Source organism: Mustela putorius, unplaced genomic scaffold (genome assembly GCF_011764305.1).
Source record: "Mustela putorius furo isolate JIRA1106 unplaced genomic scaffold, ASM1176430v1.1 tig00003909_pilon_pilon_pilon, whole genome shotgun sequence".
Taxonomy (NCBI): Eukaryota; Metazoa; Chordata; class Mammalia; order Carnivora; family Mustelidae; genus Mustela; species Mustela putorius.
In genome coordinates, this window is record NW_025422057.1 from 25,987,769 (window position 1) to 26,007,911 (window position 20,143).

The 20,143-nt window shown below is 46.4% G+C and overlaps 1 protein-coding gene across 4 annotated transcripts in view; it reads right to left on the bottom strand.

The window, feature by feature from the left end:
* Positions 1-20,143, bottom strand: part of SUFU (SUFU negative regulator of hedgehog signaling) — a 114,823-nt gene that overhangs the window by 32,983 nt on the left and 61,697 nt on the right. For all 4 annotated transcript variants that reach the window (XM_004749373.3, XM_045069026.1, XM_004749372.3 and 1 more), the window contains exons 4-6: positions 3,996-4,138; positions 2,763-2,848; positions 2,423-2,495 (exon numbers count right to left, since the gene is read on the bottom strand). In XM_004749373.3, the coding sequence (XP_004749430.1) occupies positions 2,423-2,495; positions 2,763-2,848; positions 3,996-4,138 (302 nt within the window). The remainder of the gene's footprint in view (positions 1-2,422; positions 2,496-2,762; positions 2,849-3,995; positions 4,139-20,143) is intronic.

A 20,143-nucleotide genomic window follows, 5' to 3' on the forward strand; every position in this document is an offset into this window, starting at 1 on the left:
AGGGAAGGTCCTTATTTCTTCGGACCAGTCAGCAGATGGCCCTGCCCTGATGCCTCCTTTCCAAGAGTCATACTTTCCTCCTTTCCAGAGCTATAATCAGCCTGGGCAAAGATGGGATCCATATTTTTTTTTTTTAAGATTTTATTTAAAAAAAAATCTCTACACCCAATGTGGGGCTCTAACTTAAAACTCCAAGATCAAGAGTCCCATGCTCTACTGACTGAGCCAGCCAAGTGCCCCAAAGCTGGGGATCCTGAGCAGAGACAGGGAAAGGCTGACTGACAGGAGCAGCTCTGTGCTCCAGGCGGGAGTGGGCGGGCCTTGCTCTGCTCAGGGTAGAGTCTGAACTTTTACCCTTTCCACTGGCTGCCCTGAGGCCCCCACCTAAGCAAAGAGCTGAGGATGCCCCTTGACGCAACTAGTTCACCCCATTTATCTTATAAGTAAAAAAGAAAGAGTTAGGCCCCAGAGATGTTAAGGGACTTTTTATTTTTTTTTTATTTTTATTTTTTTTTGTTAAGGGACTTTTTAAAGCACACAGCTCGCTAGCAGCGGAGCTCAGAGCAAAGGAAAAGAAGACAGCTCTACAATGAACCGCCTGCAAGCAGGCCCCAGACAGCTACAGATGAGCACTGAGGAGTTCCCACTTGGTGCACAGGGTCACCAGGAAAAAAAAACAACAACTGGGCTTTCTCACCGATGTCCCCTTGCTTATTTTTTTTTTTAATTTTATTTTTTTATTTTTAAGTAAACTCTAGGCCCAACATGGCACATGAACTTATGATCCCTGAAATCAAGAGTCAAATGCCCCACCTAATGAGCCAGCCCCTTCCCCCCACCACTTGTTTTTAAAGACCACTGGTTTCTGGATCCTGCTGGCTGGTCTCAGCAGAGCCCAAAGACTCGGATGGAGAACTGTTCTTGGCATGCAAAGGATGGGCTGCTTACCCTACCAGCCAAATGACCAAGTTCTTTCTTAGTGCTTGGCACTTATGACCAGGGCTAACCAACAGCCCACGGTCCCCCATGCTGGATCCCAGTGTAGCTGCAGAACAAGGACATGGGGAAACATAGCCTTCATGGTTCCTGGTTTTTGCATAAGCAGAAGCTATAGAGAAACCAACTTTAATGTAGAGGTAACAGAGGATCCTGGCAGCAATTTGAAAACTTCAGTGTTAAAGGCACTAGGAAAATAGAGGAGCATCATGTGTGAATGAGTAGGGCTTCTGCCCCAGAACTCAACAGGTCTATAGTAAAGAACCCCCAGGGACTGCTGGCTGTATGTCTGCCTGCTACCTTTCCCTTGCCACCTTGCATCCCTCCTGGAGGACATGGAGCTCCTGGCAGCTGCCCACAGCCTGCCAGATTTTGAGAGACATGAAAGGTTCAGAGATGGCAATGGCCTACAACTGGTCGGGGGAAGTAGAAGGAAGTGCATACATGCCAGGAACGTTCTTAGCCGTCTACTGCCCTCTTTCATGAGTGGCCCATTAGGAAGATATGCTCTAGTGGCTTTCAAAATTAACTTGCATGCAAAGCATGTTTCTTCTAAGAAATCAAAGATGTCCCTGCACAGCTGGGCCACAGTGAGTGGGCAACTGCAGGCCTGCCTGTATACAGACTTCCTTTATATATCTAGGAATGCCATCCTGCCCAGGAGGGGAGCCAGGAGTTCTGATGGCCCAAGCTGAAGCTGTATCGAAAAGGGGTGTGTGATCACTTGGCCAATCACAACCAACTACGGCTGGGGCATGGGGTCAGTATCACCCATCCTGGGTGTTACAGGGTGCTGGCAGTAGGGAGGTGGCTCCCTGAAGGAAGGTCTATGTTTTTTGAAGAAGGGGGAAATGGGAGGATGAATACTGGACATGCCGTATCGATGTTCTATAGTGAAAAGCTGGTGATCTTACTTTAAGTCAGGTTTATTGATGTATGACTTGCATACAGTAAAATTCATCCTTTTACTCCCACCCTTTTTTTATTTTATTTTTTTTTTATTGGTACAAACAATTTCCAGTTTGCTTCTTTGATGTAGTTCCATTATCTCGAGAACTGCTCTTATATTTTAAAGTGTCAGAGTAAGCACGGATCCTCATTTTTTTATGATTCCAAACAAGCTATGACTGTAGTATCATCCCAAACAATCTCAGTATTATACATTTCCATCTCTTTGTAATATCAAAGTAAATTTAACCCCACCCCTTTTAAATCCCAAAAACCATGTGTCTGAGGCAAGCTTTCCTGGCCTGAGCTTTCTGCTCCCTACGTGCTCTGCAGAATTCAGGAGATAAGTTCCAAATCATGCTAGAGTTCTGATCATTCACAAATAAAGCTCCTCCGTTTTCCCAGCATGAAAGCCAGTATTATTTGGAAGAGGCCTAGGCATAGTGTGCTAGAAAGGTTTTCCTCACTCAAGACATACTTGCAGGTGTGGATCGATCTCAAATATGGTCTCTCCCCTCCGCATGTCAGTTATCAGCCAGGGGCCGCCAGCGCTGTGGACAAGGAAAGGGGACAGGATGGTAACTGAGAGTCTGGGGCTGATGGGCTGGGCGTTCAGACTTCCCTGTGCAGGCCCAGAACACAGGAGAGCAGTTCGAAGTCAGGGACTGTCAGGGAGTGAATCATCAGGAGTCCCTGATGTGAAAAACCAGTGCCTGAAAAACAATGTAAAGGGAAGCCCACATGTAGGGATAAGGAGGGACTCCCACCCCCAGGCCCAGGAAGCCAGGCCCTACCTCACAGGGCAGGCGTGTACTCACACGGGCACCGTCCGCAGCAGCTCCAAGATGCCCTGTCCGTTCCACTGCTGGGCTGCGTGGAGCTCCTCGGTGCAGACGCCAACAATCTGAGACCCAGGGACAAGATGCCATTGCGTGTTAATAGCCATTCCTTCCACCCATCGAGGAGGATCACCGCCTTGGCTCTTTTAGGGTCAACTCAAGTCAGGGGACCACAGGCAGGATCTAGGGTCAGGGGCTTGTCTGTCCAAAATGGGATGGTTTCCTTAGGAGGTGTAGGAGTCCAAGACAGGGCACTGAGGGCTGACCCTTGTCCTACTACAGTGGGTCAGGTGTCTGGGTGACACAATGACTAGCTTCGTACTGTAGAGGTGAACATCAGAATGGATCCTCAGGGGGCGCCTGGGTGGCTCAGTGGGTTAAAGCCTCTGCCTTCGGCTCAGGTCATGATCCCAGGGTCCTGGGATCGAGCTTCACATCGGGCTCTCTGCTCAGCAGGGAGTCTGCTTCCTCCTCTCCCTCTGCCTGCTTCTCTGCCTACTTGTGATCTCTGTCTGTCAAATAAATAAATAAAATCTTTAAAAAGAAAAGAAAAGAAAAGAATGGATCCTCAGCCCCCATCTCTGGAGCAAGGGTAGGTTTAGGGAGATGTTCTGGCCTAAGTTAGGATCACAGGGAATGTAAACACAGGAGATTCTGAGGCCCTTCAAGCTTCGAACCACAACCAAAGGGCCCCAGCGGTTTGCAGAAAAGTTCTTTCTTTCCTCAGAGGCGGGGCCTTTGTGTAAACCTCAAGGGGAAACAAGCGAACCTTCACACAGACCCAGCCTGATCACAAACCCAGCTGCAGCGGGGGGGGGGGGGGGGGGGGGGGGGGGGGGGGCGCCGGTGGCCGCGCACTCTCCCCCGGGCAAGGGGAAGGCGGCCGAAAGCTGTCTTCCTGCTGGGTGGTCCCGTGCCTGCGGCTGTCTGGGTCTTCATCAGCTCACCAAAATACCTGCCTTGTTAGCCCTAGCCGCTCAACTACAGTCATCCAAACCCCGGCCCCCAACCCGGGCCCTTTCCCTTTCCTCCTTCCCCCGTTGCAGCAGGCTAAACAAGACCATCCGAATCTCATGAGCCAGCCCAGGGGAAGAGAAAAATGCAAGAAGACAAGGAAATCTGTTGCCTTCATACTCCCTACCCAGGCCCTCCTGTACTACAAAGGCTTTTCCCCCAGGGAAGGCTCGAGCCCCTGTCCAACCCCAGCCTCACCTGGAGGAACGTAACTACCCCAAAGGGTGTCTGCACAGGTTGCATCTGTGGGTCCTCCGTCAGCAGCATGTGCTGAATCCTCGACTCGCTGTTATCCAAAGGGCTGTGCCAAGACACGTGGTCCCCGCTGCAGAAGGTGTTCTCTGCGGGACAGACATGAGTGTTGGAGGCCTTGCTTCCAGCAGAGAAGCCCAGGCTGGGAAGTACCCCCATCTTCCAGAGGAAGCATTTGCTCATACGGGAGGAAAGATTGTGGCTATTTCCCCCCAAACCAAACATGTTCCTGCTTGCCAATTCTGCCAGCCTTCAATAGAAAAGGACAGGCTGCTACTGTGGCTGCTCACTCGGCCTGGCACATCCAAAGACTTATTTGGGGTTGAGGAGCCATGATCAGGTCTGCCAGGAAAGAACAAGGTGCTTCCGTGTGGGGTCACGTGGCCAGAAATCCTCAGGGAGGCTGGGAGTCAGTGAAAGCACTTCACCTGGGAAAGCACAGCCCTGGTCCCAGTCCTTTCCTGTGCTGGTGGAAGTGTTTCTGAAAGGAACCACCTGTGGAGGGCTCTTGAGCTTGGCCACTGGTTTCTCACAGGTAGACAGGTGGAGGGATTCCTGAGGAACACTGGAAGCTTCAACTACATGGAGGTACGGACGGTGCCCCACACACCTCTGCCCAGATGGACAGTCTGGAGGGGCGGGCGTTTCCATGAAATCACAGGACAGGGTGCCTGGCCTGACCAAGGGAAACATGCAAACGCAGCCAGCTCAGAGCCTCACCACTGTGCTTTGCAGAGGCTCAGCACTTCAAAAACACTGCTGAGGACAGCACAGCCACAAGGAAGAAAACACCCATGGGGTATGAAGTCCCCCCTACCCCTGACTCTTCTGTTCGGTACCCTTCCAAAGGTACTCTGCATTTACCAGCCTGTGTGCATCTACAGGGTCCCTCCTCCTTGTTTTCCTAACAAAATGGCAGCACACTGCTTTGCACATTTTAAATTTTTTAAAAAGATTTTTATTTATTTATTTGACAGACAGAGATCACAAGTAGGCAGAGAAGGTAGAGAGAGAGGAGGAAGCAGGCTCCCTGCTGAGCTGAGAGCCCGATGGACGGCTCGATCCCAGGACTCTGGGATCATGACCTGGGCCGAAGGCAGAGGCTTTAACCCACTGAGCCACCCAGGTGTCCCTACATTTTTAATTCTTTTTTAAGATTTTATTTGTCAGAGAGAGAAAGAGAGCATACGCAAGCTGGCTCCCCAGCCCCAAATAAGTCTTTGGATGTGCCAGGCCGAGTGAGCAGCCACAGTAGCAGCCTGTCCTTTTCTATCGAAGGCCGGCAGAATTGGCAAGCAGGAACACGTTTGGTTTGGGGTGGGGTGGGGGGTGGCAGAGGGAGAAGCAGGCTCCCCATTGAGCATGGGGCCCGATGCCGGATTCAGTCCCAGGACCCTGAGATCATGACCTGAGCCAAAACCAAGAGCTGGACGCTCAAATGACTGCACCTCCCAAGCACCTGCTACCTCATTCTTTAAATAGCTGTATGGTGGTTCATCGTGGTCTATCACTTATGATCTGGGATTCTCAACAGCTGGGGACTCTTCACTTTTGATCAATATTTAAGGCAAGGCAGAACATGAAAACACACACACACATACACACACACACACACACCCCCCAGCCCAAAGCCTCCCAGGGAGGCCTGAGAGAGCTTGTGCTCTCCCTTGTCTTGGTCTGAATACTAACTCTCTTCCAGTGTCAGGTGTGGGTAGACCAACTACTTTTTCCATCTTTTTGGTCCTAACTTCAAAAGCATTCATTCATGAGGGTGAAGGAAGACTACTTCCTCTAGGAGACATGGGGAGATAAAGGGAGAGAAGGCACAGCTCTAGCCATAGCCAATTAGAAACCTTCAAATTTCCCAATTCCTGCTGTGCTCACTCTTCCCAGATTCCTTCTCCTTTTCCAGAAATATGTGTTTATAAGTAGCTTGCATGATCTACAAGTTAGAAACAAAGCAACATGTAAAATGATTGAATTAGTAGTTCAAAAGCTTACCCCATAATAAGCTCACCCCTGATGGCTTCGCTGGTAAATTCTACCAAACATTTAAAGAACTAATACCAATTCATCACAAATTTTTCAAAAAAATAAAAGAGATAACACTTGCCAATTCTTTCTATAAAACCAATATTAATTACCCTGATACCAAAGCCAGACAAAGGCATTACAAGAAAAGAAAGCCAGAGACCATTATCCCTAATTCATAGACACAAAAATCCTCAGTAAACAGTAGCAAACTGACATATAAACAACACATATATACATATATGTTGACATATAAACAACTGACATATAAACAAACAACATATAAAAAGAGGTTATACATAATGACCAAGTGGGATTTAAGAAATACAAGGTTGATGTAACCTAAGGAAACCAATGTAATGTATCAACAGAATGAAGATTTTTAAAAAAATCCCACATGATCATCTCAATAGACATAGAAAAGTATTTGCAAAATCTAATACTCTTTTATGATAAAAACACTCAAACTAGGAAGAGATATGAACTTCTCAATCTATAAAAGGGCATCTACAAAAACCCTACAACTAACAGCACACTTGATAGTTAAGACTGAATTATTTTCCTCTAAGATCAGGAACATAATAGAGATTCCCACTCTTATCACTTCTATTTAACATTGTATTAGGGGTTCTAACCAGGGCAGTTAGGCAAGAAAAAATAAACAAAATCCAGGTAAACTGGACAGGAAATAAAACTACATTTGCTGATGACACAATCTTGTACAAAGAAAACTTTAAGGAATCCACTGAAAAACTACCAGGATAAACAAGTTCAGCAAGGTTGCAGGGTACAGCAGCAATGTAGAAAAATCACTTGTATTTCTGTGCACCTGCAATGAATAATCTGAAAAAAAAATTAAGAAAATTTTTGTTTACAATAGTGTAAAAAAGTAAACAGTGCTCAGGCATAAATTTGACCCCAAAAATATAAAACTTGTACTCTGTAAACTATAAAACACTGTTGAAAGGAATTAGAGAAGACCTACATAAATGAAAAAATATACAATATTCACGGACAGAAAGACTTAATATTGTTGACATTAACATTCCCCAAGTTGATCTATAGATTCAATGCAATCCCTATCAAAATGCCAAATGTTGGGACGCCTGGGTGTCTCAGTAGGTTGAGCCACTGCCTTCGGCTCAGGTTGTGATCCCAGGGTCCTGGGATCGAGTCCTGCATCAGACTCCTTGCTCGGCGGGAAGCCTGCTTCCCCCTGCCTCTCTGCCTACTCTTGTGATCTCTCTGTCAAATAAATAAATAAAATCTTTAAAAAAAAATGCCAAATGTCTTTTTTGCAGAAATTTAAATGATGACCCTAAAATTCATATGAAAATGCCGGGGACCCAGAAGAGCTCGAAAAAGACAAAGTTGTAAGACTTAATTTTCCTGATTTTAAACTTGCTACAAAGCTACAGTTATCCAAACAGTGGACCCAGAAGAGCTTGAAAAAGACAAAGTTGTAAGACTTAATTTTCCTGATTTTAAACTTGCTACAAAGCTACAGTTATCCAAACAGTGTGGTACTGGGCGCCTGCTGGCTCAGTCGGTGGAGCACACAACTCTTGATCTCAGGGTTGTGAGTTCAAGCTCCACGCTGGGTGGAGAGATTGCTTAAAATTAAAGTCTTTAAAAAAAAAAAAAAAAGGCCGATGTAGTACTAGCATAAGGATAGGCATTTGATCAATGTAACAGAATTTAGAGTCCAGAAATAAACCCTCACACTTAGAGCCAATTAATTTTCGACAACAGTGCCAAGACAATTCAATATAGGAAAGACAGTCTTTTTAGCAAGTGGTACTGGAACAACTGGAAATCCACATATGAAAGAATCAAGTTGGCTCTCTTCCTTAGACCATAAATAAAAATTAACTTAAAATAGATCATAGGCCTAACTGTAACAGCCGAAACTGTAAAACTCTTAGAAGAAACATACAAATAAACATTCTGACCTTAAATTAGGCAATGGTTTCTTAGATAGACACCAAAGGCACCAGTAACAAAGATTGATCCAAAAACAGGACTTCATTAATGAAAACCCTTTGTGCTGCAAACAGTACCACTGAGAAAGGAAAAAGAAATGCCAATCTAAGCCACAATGAGATACCACCTCACAACCATTAGGATGGGTTCTGTATAATAAAACAAAACAAAAACCACCCAGAAAACAAGAAGCGCTGGTGAGGTTGTGGGAAAACTTTCAACTTGGGTGCAATGCTCCTGGGATGCTCCTGGGATGCAGGGTGCACTGCTCCCGGGATGGTATAGCCATTGCGGAAAACAGGGTTACGGAGCCTCCAGAGGTTAAACATAGACTTGTCACAGGATCCAGCAATTCTACACCTGGGTATATACCCGAAAGAATTACAGAGACTCAAACATGTACATGTACACCCATGTTCACAGCAGAATTATTCACAACAGCCAGAGAAAGGAAGCAAGCCAAGGCCCCATCAATGGATGAATGGATTAACAAAACATGGTATTTATTTTTTCATCCTTAAAAAAGGATATGCTAGGGGCGCCTGGGTGGCTCAGTGTGTTGAGCCACTGCCTTCGGCTCAGGTCATGATCTCAGGGTCCTGGGATCGAGTCCCACATCGGGCTCTCTGCTCGGCAGGGAGCCTGCTTCCCTTCCTCTCTCTCTGCCTGCCTCTCTTCCTACTTGTGATCTCTCTCTGTCAAATAAATAAATAAAATCTTTAAAAAAAAAAAAAAAAAAAAAAAAAAAAAAAAAAAGGATATGCTATGGGTGCCTGGGTGGCTCAATCATTAAGTGGCTGCCTTCGGCTCAGGTCATGATCCCAGGGTCCTAGGATTGAGCCCCGCATTGGGCTCCCTGCTTTGAGGGAAACCTGCTTCTCCCTCTTTCACTCCCCCTGCTTGTGTTCCTTCCTTGCTGTGTCTTTCTCTGTCAAATAAATAGGACATTCCAATACATGCTATAAGATGGATGAACCCTGAAAACATTATGCCAAGAAAGCTAATTCCCTAAAGAAGGACTGCACTTATATGGGGTACCAGAGTAGCCAAATTTACAGAGACAGAAAGTAGATGGGTGGTTGCTGGGGGCTAGGAGGGGGGAGATGGAAAGTCAGCACTTGGGGTGCCTGGGTGGCTCAGTCGGTTAAGCGTCTACCTTCAGCTCAGGTCATGATCTCAGGGGCCTGGGATCGAGCCCCACATCAGGATCCCTGACCTGAGCCAAAGGCAGACACTTAATGATTGAGTCACCCAGGCATCCCAATAAATACAAACCTAAACAAAAAAATTAGCTCAGGTCAGCACTTAATTGGTATAGAGTTTCAGTTGGGGAAGATAAAGTTCTAGAGATGGATGATGGTGATAGTTATACAACAATGTAAATGTACTTAATGCCATGTTAACTGTACACTTAAAAATGGTTAAAATGGGACACCTTGTGGCTCAGTAGGTTAAGTGTCTGAGTTCGGCTGGGGTCGTGATCCCAGTGTCTTGAGATCAAGTGCCTCAACAGGCTCCTTGCTCAGCGGGGAGCCTGCTTCTTCCTCTTCCTCTGCCTGCTCCTCCCCCTGCTTGTGCTCTCTCTCTCTCTCACTATTTCTCTCTCTATCTCTGTGTCAAATAAATAAATAAAATCTTTAAAAAATGGTTAAAATGGCAAATTTTTGTGTTATGTATACTTAACCACAATTTTTTTTTTAAAGAATTTATGTTTATTTGACAGAGATTACAAATAGGCAGAGAGGCAGGCAGAGAGAGAGAGGAGGAAGCAGGCTCCCCGCCGAACCGATAGCCCGATGCCGGACTCGATCCCAGGACCCTGAGATCATGACCTGAGCCGAAGGCAGAGGCTTTAACTCACTAAGCCACCCAGGTGCCCTTAACCACAATTTTTAAGAAAAGAAATTGAAAAGGCAACCTACAGAATGCAAGAAAATATTTATAAGTCATATATCTGATAGGTATCCAGAATATATAGAGACTTACAGCTCAATAATAAAAAGATAAATAATCCAACTTTAAAAATGGGTGAAGAATATGAGCAGACCTTTCTCCAAAGAAAATATAAAAATAGCCACTAAGCACATGAAAAGATGCTCAGCATGATTAGCTGTTAGGGAAATGCATATCAAAACCGCAATGAGATACCATCATTTCACACTCACTAGGGTAGCTACAATTGCAATGGCAATAACAAATGTTGGTAAGGATAGAAACTGGAACCCTCATGCACTGTTGGTGGGAACGTAAAATAGTGGAGCTCCTTTGGCAAACAATCAGGCAAGTTTTCAAATGATTAAAATGGTGTTGCCATATGACTTAGCAATTCCAATCCTATGTATCTACCCAAGAGAAATGAATACATGTCCACACAAACAGATGTACATGAATGGTAACAATAGCCATGTTATTCACAATAGCCCAAAGCAAGAAACAATGCATTGTCCATCAACCAATGAATGAGTAAATAAAATGGAGTATATCCACACAATGGAGTATAATTTGGCAACAGAAATAAAGTATTGATACATGCTACAACATGAACCTTAAAAACATTATACTAAGTGAAAGATGCCAGTCACAAAAGGACATATGTGATTCTTTTGTTTTTTTTTTTAAGATTTTATTTATTTACTTGACAAAGATCACAGGTAGGCAGAGAGGCAGAGAGAGAGAGAGAGGGAAGCAGGCTCGCCGCTGAGCAGAGAGCCTGATGCGAGGCTCCATCTCAGGACCCTGAGATCATGACCTGAGCCCAAGGCAGAGGCTTAACCCACTGAGCCACCCAGGCGCCCCGACGTATGTGATTCTACTTGTATGCAATGTCCAGAACAGGCAAATCTATGGAGATAGAGAGTAGTGGTTTCCTAGGGCTAGAATGGTTAGGGGAGACAGGGAGTGACTCATGTGACATTGCTTTTGAGGGTGATGAGAATGCTCTGGGGTTCACTGAGGTGATGGTTTCACAACTGTGAATTACATGGTATGTGAATTATAGTTCAAAGAGATGTGAAGAAGAATGAATATAGTAGGTGAAAGGGAGGAATCTTGGGGGAAAGGCAAAGTGGGCAAAGCAAGGCCAAGGTCCCAGATTCTTGGTTACTACCTTCTCAGAGTAAGCAGTGGCCTGGGAGAAACTGGACTTAGAATGCCCACACATCACAGCATGTTATAGGTCTATATGACCTGAACAACCAACATTAGCAGAAAATAATGAGGAAAGGATCATTGAGAGAGAGAGACTGCCCACAGACATGGGACAAGTCAGTAATGGTGGGCACAGTGCCACATTTCCCAAACTTTTAAGTCATCATAACACTTCTGTTTACCATTTGTATCATAATCTACCTGTATTTTCTCCCTAAGATTGACTCACTTTTAGGGGTGCCTGGGTGGCACAATCAATTAAACATCTGCCTTCGGCTCAAGTCATGATCTCAGCGTCCTGGGATCGAGTCCCGCACCGCGCCCCTGCTCAGGGGGGAGTCTGTTTCTCCCAGGGTCCTGGGATCTAGTCCTGCCTTGGGCTCCCTGGTTGGCAGGAAGCCTGCTTCTCCCTCTCACTATGCCTGCTTGTGTTCCCTTTCTCCCTGTGTCTCTCTCTGTCAAAAAATAAAATAAAATCTTTAAAAAAAAAAAAAAAAAGATTGACTCGCTTTTAAAAACCTAGACAAACTTAGTTTAAAGGAAACTTCATAGTGGCTCCTGGATGGCTCAGTTGGTTAAATATTTGACTCTTGATTTCGGCTCAGGTCATGATCTTAGGGGATGTGGGATTGAGCCCCAGGTCAGGCTCCATGCCGAGTGCAGAGTCTGCTTCTCCCTCTCCCTCTGCTCCTCTCCTGGCTCACATGCTCTCTCTCAAATAAATAAATAAATAAATAAAATCTTTAAGAACAACAAAAAAAAGGAAATTTCATATTACTACTAAATGAGGAAAATAAGAGGAAAAGCAGTGTTGCCTGCAATAACTTCAAAGCAATTTGATGAAAACAAATTTCATTTTTAACAGCTACCATTGTCTATCTAACATTGTTAAAAATGCAAATGAACCAGGGTTAAGGAGCCGTTAGAGATTCAGAGAGTCCTATCAAACTGACAAATCAGCAGGGCTGTATCAGAAACCTGAAGAGGGAAGACAGTCCTCACTATTCAGGTCACTGAATGCCTTGTCCAGTTATGACCTAACGTCTCCAGCTGGCTCTGGCAAACCCCGGTGCTTGCCACCGGTTCTTGCCAACCTTGGTGCTTGCCAAAGAGGTTCACTTTGCCTCTGTCCTGTACTAGTTACATCCCTTGGCAACTTGCCCAACCACAATTTCCAAGTCTGCTTCCTTATCTGTAAGTAGAAAATAGTGTGTCTGCTCAGTTTACTTTCCCCTGTTGCATGTAACTCCTGTACTGGAATACAATACAGCTCTTCCTGCCCAGATCCTAGTTAGCCCCTAAGAGAAATCCAGAACCCGTCACAGAGCCTGTAGCCTACAGCAAGAGCCAGTAGGTGGCACCATCGCTCCTGGTTTAAGAAAGAATTGGTCCAGTCCTCAACCACCCCACCACATCTAGCTGTCTGGTCTATAGAAATATACCCCAAACCTGACAGGAACATAAGCTGGAAACAGGAAAAAGGCTGAAAGGGTTTGGAGCCATGACCTTTTATTAACCAGAACTGACCTTGGCTTAAAAATAATGTCGTACAAACCCAAACTGTTTACATGAAGTACGAATGACCAAAAAATATTTCATACAGACTTCATTTAGGAAGGGGCTTAATTTAGGCAGCTAGAAGGGGAGACCCTAAGGCAGAAAAGGGAGACAGACCCAGTCACTGCTCTGGGACCAGGAGTGAATTAAAAGGAGGGAAGTGGGAGGAGAACGCACAACTACCCACAGAAAGATTTAGAGCACATGATGCTAACAACCTTCCAGACTAGGACATGGTTTTCTTCCCCAGCCCTGCCTCGTGGGGGAACTAGACTTATCAGCTCTGCTGTGGCCAAGAAACAGTCTTTCTTAACAATGAAAGAGCCTTGGTCACAGTTTTCAAGCCTGGGACAAAGCCACAATGGGCTCATTCTTGAGTCCAGTCTGGTCTTTATGCCCTGGATGCTCAGCCCCATTCTGTGTGGGTCTCAGGACTCAGGCCCCAGCGCCCACCCCAGGAAGTTCTCAGCCCCTTCAGAGGGGTTTTCAAATGCTAATAATGCCTCTGTCAGAGGCCCAGCTGTTCAGTCCAGTGGTTAGAGGGGGCGCTCCCTCTCTCTTCCTCTCTCTGGCTCCCTGAAGTGTCCTAACCAAGACATTAGGATGCAAATCGTGCGCCCTCCACGCAAACCACAGAGCAGAGGGGCCTCTGGGAGTCTGAAGACAGGCCATTCCAGGTGAGGCCTGGATGCTCACATTCCATTCTCCTCCCTCTTCCTCTGAGCTCTGCCACCAAGAAACCTTCCTCAGCTGCTGCTTATTTGGCAAAGCCACCGGGGGAATACCACTCCAGCTGGCAAAAAGAGCCCAAAAAACTGATAGGTATAGGTCTGTGCCTTGCTTAGCTGAGAGAAGGTTTCACTACTCTAGGTCTCCTTTCCCACTAACAAACAACTCCGTGGCAAGAGGAGGGCTGTATGGGAGTACAGGGTTTTGTTTTAGGATTTTTATTTTTAGGGCGCCTGGGTGGTTCAGTCAGTTAAGCCTCTGCCTTTGGCTTGGGTGGTCATCTCAGGGTCCTGGGATTGAGCCCCTGCATCGGGCTTCTCACTCTCCCACACCCCTTGCTTGTGCATGTTCTCTTTCTGTCAGATAAATAAATTTTTTTTTAGGTTTTACATATATTTATTTGACAGATAGATCACAAGTAGGCAGAGAAGTGGGGGGGGGGGGCGGAGAAGCAGGCCCCCTGCTAGCAGAGAGCCTGATGCGGGACTCCATCCCAGGGTCCTGAGATCATGACTAGAGCGAAAGGCAGAGGCTCAACCCACTGAGCCACCCAGGTGCCCCAAATAAATACTTTTTAAAAAGATTTTTATTTTTATTCTTTCTTTAAAGATTTTTATTTTTAAGTAATCTCTACACCCAATGTGGGTCTCGAACTCACATGCTTTACTGACTGAACCAGTCAGGCGTCCTGGGAGTGCAGCTTCTAACTGGCCTCTCAGACTGGCCCTCACCCTACCCTCTCACTTCCTACACACCCAGCCTTAGTCTTGGTCGTTTGAAGTTGACTGTGCCGGATATAAGAAGTTAGCAAAATCTAGGGAAATAGGTTGCAGAAGAAAACAGCCATTGTTTGTAAAATAATTAGTGCTGCCTTTCAAACACTGAGGAACAAATACATTCTTCCAGAGTTCTTAATTCATCCCAATTCTGGAAAAGGACTGTCAGTCTATGATTCTGTGTGAAAGTATAGTCCCCATGATGTTTTCGCATAAGAGTTCAGAAAGTAACACTCCACCCTTCACACCCTATCCCAGAATTAATATGGCTGGCCAGAAGGGAAAGGGCTAATGTTGTCTTCCAGAGCCCAAAAAGAGTGGGTTTCTCGCGGCTGAAGCTTGGACCTCTGAAGTCAAACACACTTTTGAGTGAGTGCTCCCAGAGGAAGAAGGGCAAGGGCAGGAAACACAGCTGAATTTGCCAGACGTCAATGAGTCGCTGGTCTGCATGAGCTATTCTAGAGAGAGCAGGAAAACGGGAGGTGGCCCAAAGCTGGCTGGCAGACTGGAGTCTCTCAACTCTGAGATCAAACTTTTTATTTTTTTAAGGTTTATTTAGGGGCGCCTGGGTGGCTCAGTCGGTTAAGTGTCTGCCTTCAGCTCAGGTCATGATCCCAGGGTCCTGGGGTCGAGCCCGACACAGGGCTCCCTGCTCAGCGGAGAGCCGCTTGCCCCTCTCCCTCTGTTGCTCTCCTTGCTGTTCTCTCTCTCTCTCTGTGTCAAATAAGTAAATACAATCTAAAATAAATACATCTTCATGAAGATTTACTTATTATAAATCTTCATGAAGATGTATTTATTTTAGAGGGATTTTAGAGGGAGAAAGATTTATTTATTTTAGAGGGAGAAAGGGAGAGCGAGAGAGAGAGAGCAAGCACGTGAGCAGGAGAAGCAGGAGGGGCAGAGAGGGAGAGAGAATCCTAAGCAGACTCCATGCTGAGCTCCCCATAGGGAGCTCAACCCCACAACCCTGAGATCAAGACCTGAGCTGAAATCAAGACTTGGATGCTTAACTCACAGAGCCACCCAGGCGCCCCCTCCCCCAACCAGGTCAAACTTTTGAACAATGTTGTAGCCATCAGTTTCTAAAGAACCTCTCTCCAGTTTTCTTGCCTTCTTGGTGCTCACAAATCACATCAGTGATCACACCTGGTTTGACAATGTCCTGTATGAATGCTCAAATGTTCTATATGAAGACACAGAGCTAGAGACAGTTGTTAGGAGGGCTTAGCAGTTCTTCCCTAAAATGCCAGATGTGCCAGACATGCCCCCAGCAACACAGACAGCTGATAGGGAAGAGTCAAGTAGCTTGTCCTCCTGTCTTGGAAGAGTCCCAGCATGAAAGCAAGACACATGGAGAGCATCCGGCAACCTCCTGACCCCACCCTCCTTCCTGAGAAGGCCCAAGTAGCTACTGCAGCCACTGCGGTCTGCTTGGCAGAGCTGGCTCCAAAGTCTTCCTTTGAGATTAGAAGACTGCCTCTTCAAGTCACTGAAGGCCCACAAACTGAAATATCTTTATGGGGGCTGAAACCCAAATTTGTACAAGCCCAGGCAGCCTCATGACCCCACCCCCCCGCCCCTCTCAGAGAGAGGAGATAACCTGGAGGTTTTGCTGAATGAAACCGCTCTGCCTGGGATAGTGGAGGAGGTAAAGTTCAAAGTCAGTTCCGGTGGCCTATGCCCAGATGCTCCTAACTGGGGCCACTGAGTTGGCCCATTGCCCCTGCTGGATCTCTCCTGTAATCCTATCCTAATTTCTAAAGCCCAGGTGCCTTCTCCTTGCTCTAAGCCAAGCGGGGGGGGGGGGGGGAATTATGTGTGTGTTTACTATTCGTGCCTTGAGTCTACAAAATTTGAGGAGGTCACAGGATGTAAGACCTAATGTCACTGCCACAGATTACATTTCTGGAGCCAGTAACACACCCATGAGACACTATGCTCATTCTGGGGAGAATATGAGCCCAGGCACTGCACAGAGGATACTGGCCTAGCACCCTAAGACCCAGGGCTTCTTCCAGCTCTCCACTATTCTCACCTGACAGCACCTACCAAAGGCTGAGTGGCACAGACCCTCTTCTTGTGGGGAAAGATCAGCAACTCTCCTTCCTCCAAGAATCCAAGCAAAGTTGGTAGTGAGCGCTTCCCTGCCTGCCGGCCCCTGCTCCCCATCTCCAAGCCAAAGCTAAGGGTTCAGCTCAGAGCCTTGCAGCAGTGGTGAGGCAAGGCCCCGCGTGCAAATTCTGGAGAGCGGCTGAGGGCAGTGATGCATGCACATCACATAGGAGCAAAAAATAGGTACGTCCTGGGTTATTCCCATCTAACACTCGAGCAACACAAGGAGAGGAAAGGATGGGTTATTCTAGAGCTTAGAGGCTTCAACTGGTACAAATCAACAGAATCTGGCAACCCTGCCTTTCTCTGCACATGTGCACAGCAGACCAGACGCTTGCAGAGAGACAGGTCTCAAGAGCACAACTGCACCATATCCCCATCACAGGGTTTCAACTCTCCTCCAAAGAAGGCTATTTTCTTTCTTTTTTTTTTTTAAAGATTTTATTTATTTATTTGACAGACAGAGATCACAAGTAGGCAGAGAGGCAGGCAGAGAGAGAGGAGGAAGCAGGCTCCCTGCTGAGCAGAGAGCCCGATGCGGGACTCGATCCCAGGACCCTGAGATCATGACCTGAGCCGAAGGCAGCAGCTTAACCCACTGAGCCACCCAGGCGCCCGGCTATTTTCTTTTAAGAAAGAAAAAATAACAAGAGAACAAACATAGTGTGGTGGTGGGGAGGGAGGGAAACAGTCTCTGGCCGTGGGTTCACGAGCTTTGCAGCTAGCAGGCGGAGTTCACCGCTGGATGGTGTGGATGGTGGCTGGCTGTCAAGTTTGTCCAAGCCAGTCAGATGGTGGAAGCGAGAATGAATTGCACCCTGCCCCCCAACGCACACCTTTTTAAAGTTCTGAGTGCAGTTTCACGACTTGAAAAGTTAATTTGCATGTTTGGTTAGAGAGATTCCCTCAACTGGTTCTGTCTGATATTAATTTGGCTAAATGTGGCTGCAAGACAGAGGGAAATGAACGTGCTGAACCACTTAATGGAATGAAGTTTGTTTGTTCTTACAAAACTGAAAGGAACCCTAAAGGATATTCCTTCTAGGTTTTGCACAGAATCAAAGGAATCGCCAAAGATTACAAAGCCAGTCGAAAGAGAATCAAAATTGTTTCCCTATGTATTTTCTCAAACCTCTGGCTCCCCAGCTCTCCCTCTCCCTCAAAGCCACGATCATAAAGACAAATAGTGAAGTGTAAGGAAAATCCCTTTTATAAGCAGAGAAGCTCAGCGGCCTGGAGGAGGGGTTGCGGCAGGGGAAGTAGGAGGCTGGAGGGCCTCTGGGGCCGCTGGTGGCTCTGTGTCTCTGGGGGTGGCAGAGCTTTGAGGAGTGGCTCACTACCTGCCTGCGGTCGGGCTCCCCCAGAGGCAGAGTGTGGGTCCCCTCACCTTGTGTCCACATACAGAGGGCCATGGTGGGACTCACTCGTCCTGCAGGAGCGTGAATGCCTCAGTGCAAACAGAGCTCAGCACGGGTTACCTGCCACAGCACGTAGCTGTCACCAGTCAAATCCTGTCCATGCACCCTGTGCCGTGCTCTCCTCTGGGGCATACAGGTCCTTGCTCTCCATTTCCAGAGAGCCCTGAGTCCTAAGCTGGCAGATGCTTTCATTTTTCTCTTAAAGTAGCTCCATCTGTTTAGACACCTGTCAGTATGGGAAGGAAAAGTCTTTTGCCCTGAGGCTTGTAACTGGGCAAACCCCACCCCTGCCCCTCTCACTCTCCTGAGCCAGCACACAGGGTCCACCACCTGCAGGCAGGCCCCTTTGTTCTTAATGCTAAAATAACTATAGAGGGTTTTAAATCTGCACTCCCTATGAGCATTTCAACTCCCTACCCCCACCCCCAAACAGTGCCAGGAGATGCTTTGAAGCTTTAAAATCAAGCACATGCTTCTACTCTTTCCATCTTTTTCCTGAAGAGATTAGGCAGGTCTACAAGGAAAATCCATTTAGCTGCCAAGCATCCGTAAAGCGGCACAGTCACTATGGAGGGCCACCTGGCAGAATCTATTAATATAACCGGTACTTTCTCTGTGACCGAATCATTCCACCTCATAGCACGAATCTGCCCTAGAGCAAAACATGTTCACAAGGAGGAACGAAAATGAATGCCCCCAACATCTGTGTGCTGTTTGTGATAGTGAAAAAAATAGAAACAACCTAAATGTGCATCAAAAGAATGGTTAAAATACGGCTTACGCATACTATAAAATCATAGGCAGAGGGAAAAAGGAATTAGATAAATCTTTATATTTTGACATGGAAAGATCTCCAAGATACAAAGTTAATTAAGAAGTCCAGTTGTGAAGGACAGTATGGTGTCACTCACATTCAAGAAGTAAAAATTATGGGGTGTCTGGCTGGCTCATTGCCAGAGCATGGGACTCCTGATCTTGGGGTCATGAGTTCAAGCCCTGCATTGGGGATAGAGTTTACTTAAAAAAAAAGGGGGGGGGGGATATACAAACCCAAACCCCTTCTAAAGGTTCCGAAAAGAAGGTGAATCCATGGAAGGAGTCTGTTTAGGTGCCAGAAAGCACACCGACCAGATAAAGTGGTATGGGGAAGGGCCTGGGATTGGGTCGTGTGGTCACGGAGGACTTTGACTTTATTCACAGAGTCTGAATCATTAACTTCCAAAATGGATGTCTAGATTATTAGTATGCTTAAAAAAATACAATGAGAAAGGACTCCTCCTTCCTACCTCTGACATGCAGTGGGAGCTCCTCCCACTGCCCCTGCGGCCGTAACATGAGCCATGGAACCCCTGCTCTGAGGGTGGCAGGGCAGACTCGGACGGTCCAGGAATTGAGGGGACTGTCCTTGGCTTGTCTCTAAGAAGTTACCAGTGGCACTTTCACCAGCTAAGCATTTAAGTTTTGGGTTGTTTTTTTTTTTTTTAAAGATTTTATTTATTTATTTGACAGAGAGAGAGAGCAGGAGCAGGAGAGAGGGGCAGAGAGAGAGGGAGAAGCAGGAGACGGACACGGGGCTTGATCCTGGGACCCTGGGATCATGACCTGAGCTGCAGGCAGTTGCTTAAACCACCTGAGCCACCAGGTGCCCCAGCAGTTAAGTTCTTGAACAAACACTCCACCTTCTCCTATATTAACCAGATTAATGATGCTGGTACTCTTGCCACAAACTTGAAACTTTTCTGGTCTCTCTATTTTTCTTTTTTTCTTCTCCTAGTGGTTATGGTCAGTTACATAAAAACAATCCCCTTTCTTTCCCTCACTGTTTTTGTTCTTAGTCTTATTTCTGCATGTTGTATATTGTTTCCTGTTAGCACTTCCAGTCTTCTTACTGCTGTACAGCTCAGGACTAACACAGCACTGAAAGCAACTAACATCTAGGATCAAAATGGTAGATACATCCACTGACCGACCAACAACCAGACTGGGCTGGGGAAGATGGCTGCACACACCCACTATTTCCATTTGTTAGGGGTGAACAGAGCTCAGGCACTTACGCTCCAGAGCAGAGTTCCATCTGTATCTATGAACACTCCTAAGTCAAAGAACTTCAGCACAGCCCTTGTTTTGCCTAAATTCCAAAGAGGAGAGACATTTTGCCCCTTTTGCAGAAGTCTGGAAATCTGGAGGGACACACGACTTTAGGATTAACTTTTTTGCTTTGTTATTTGGTGTTTGCTTTGGGGAGTGGAGAGAATTGTATTCTTGGCATTTACAGGCTTGGGAGGTACAGACAAAACAAGCATCTTTGTTTTTCCTTCAGGAAGGAAGATCATGAGGA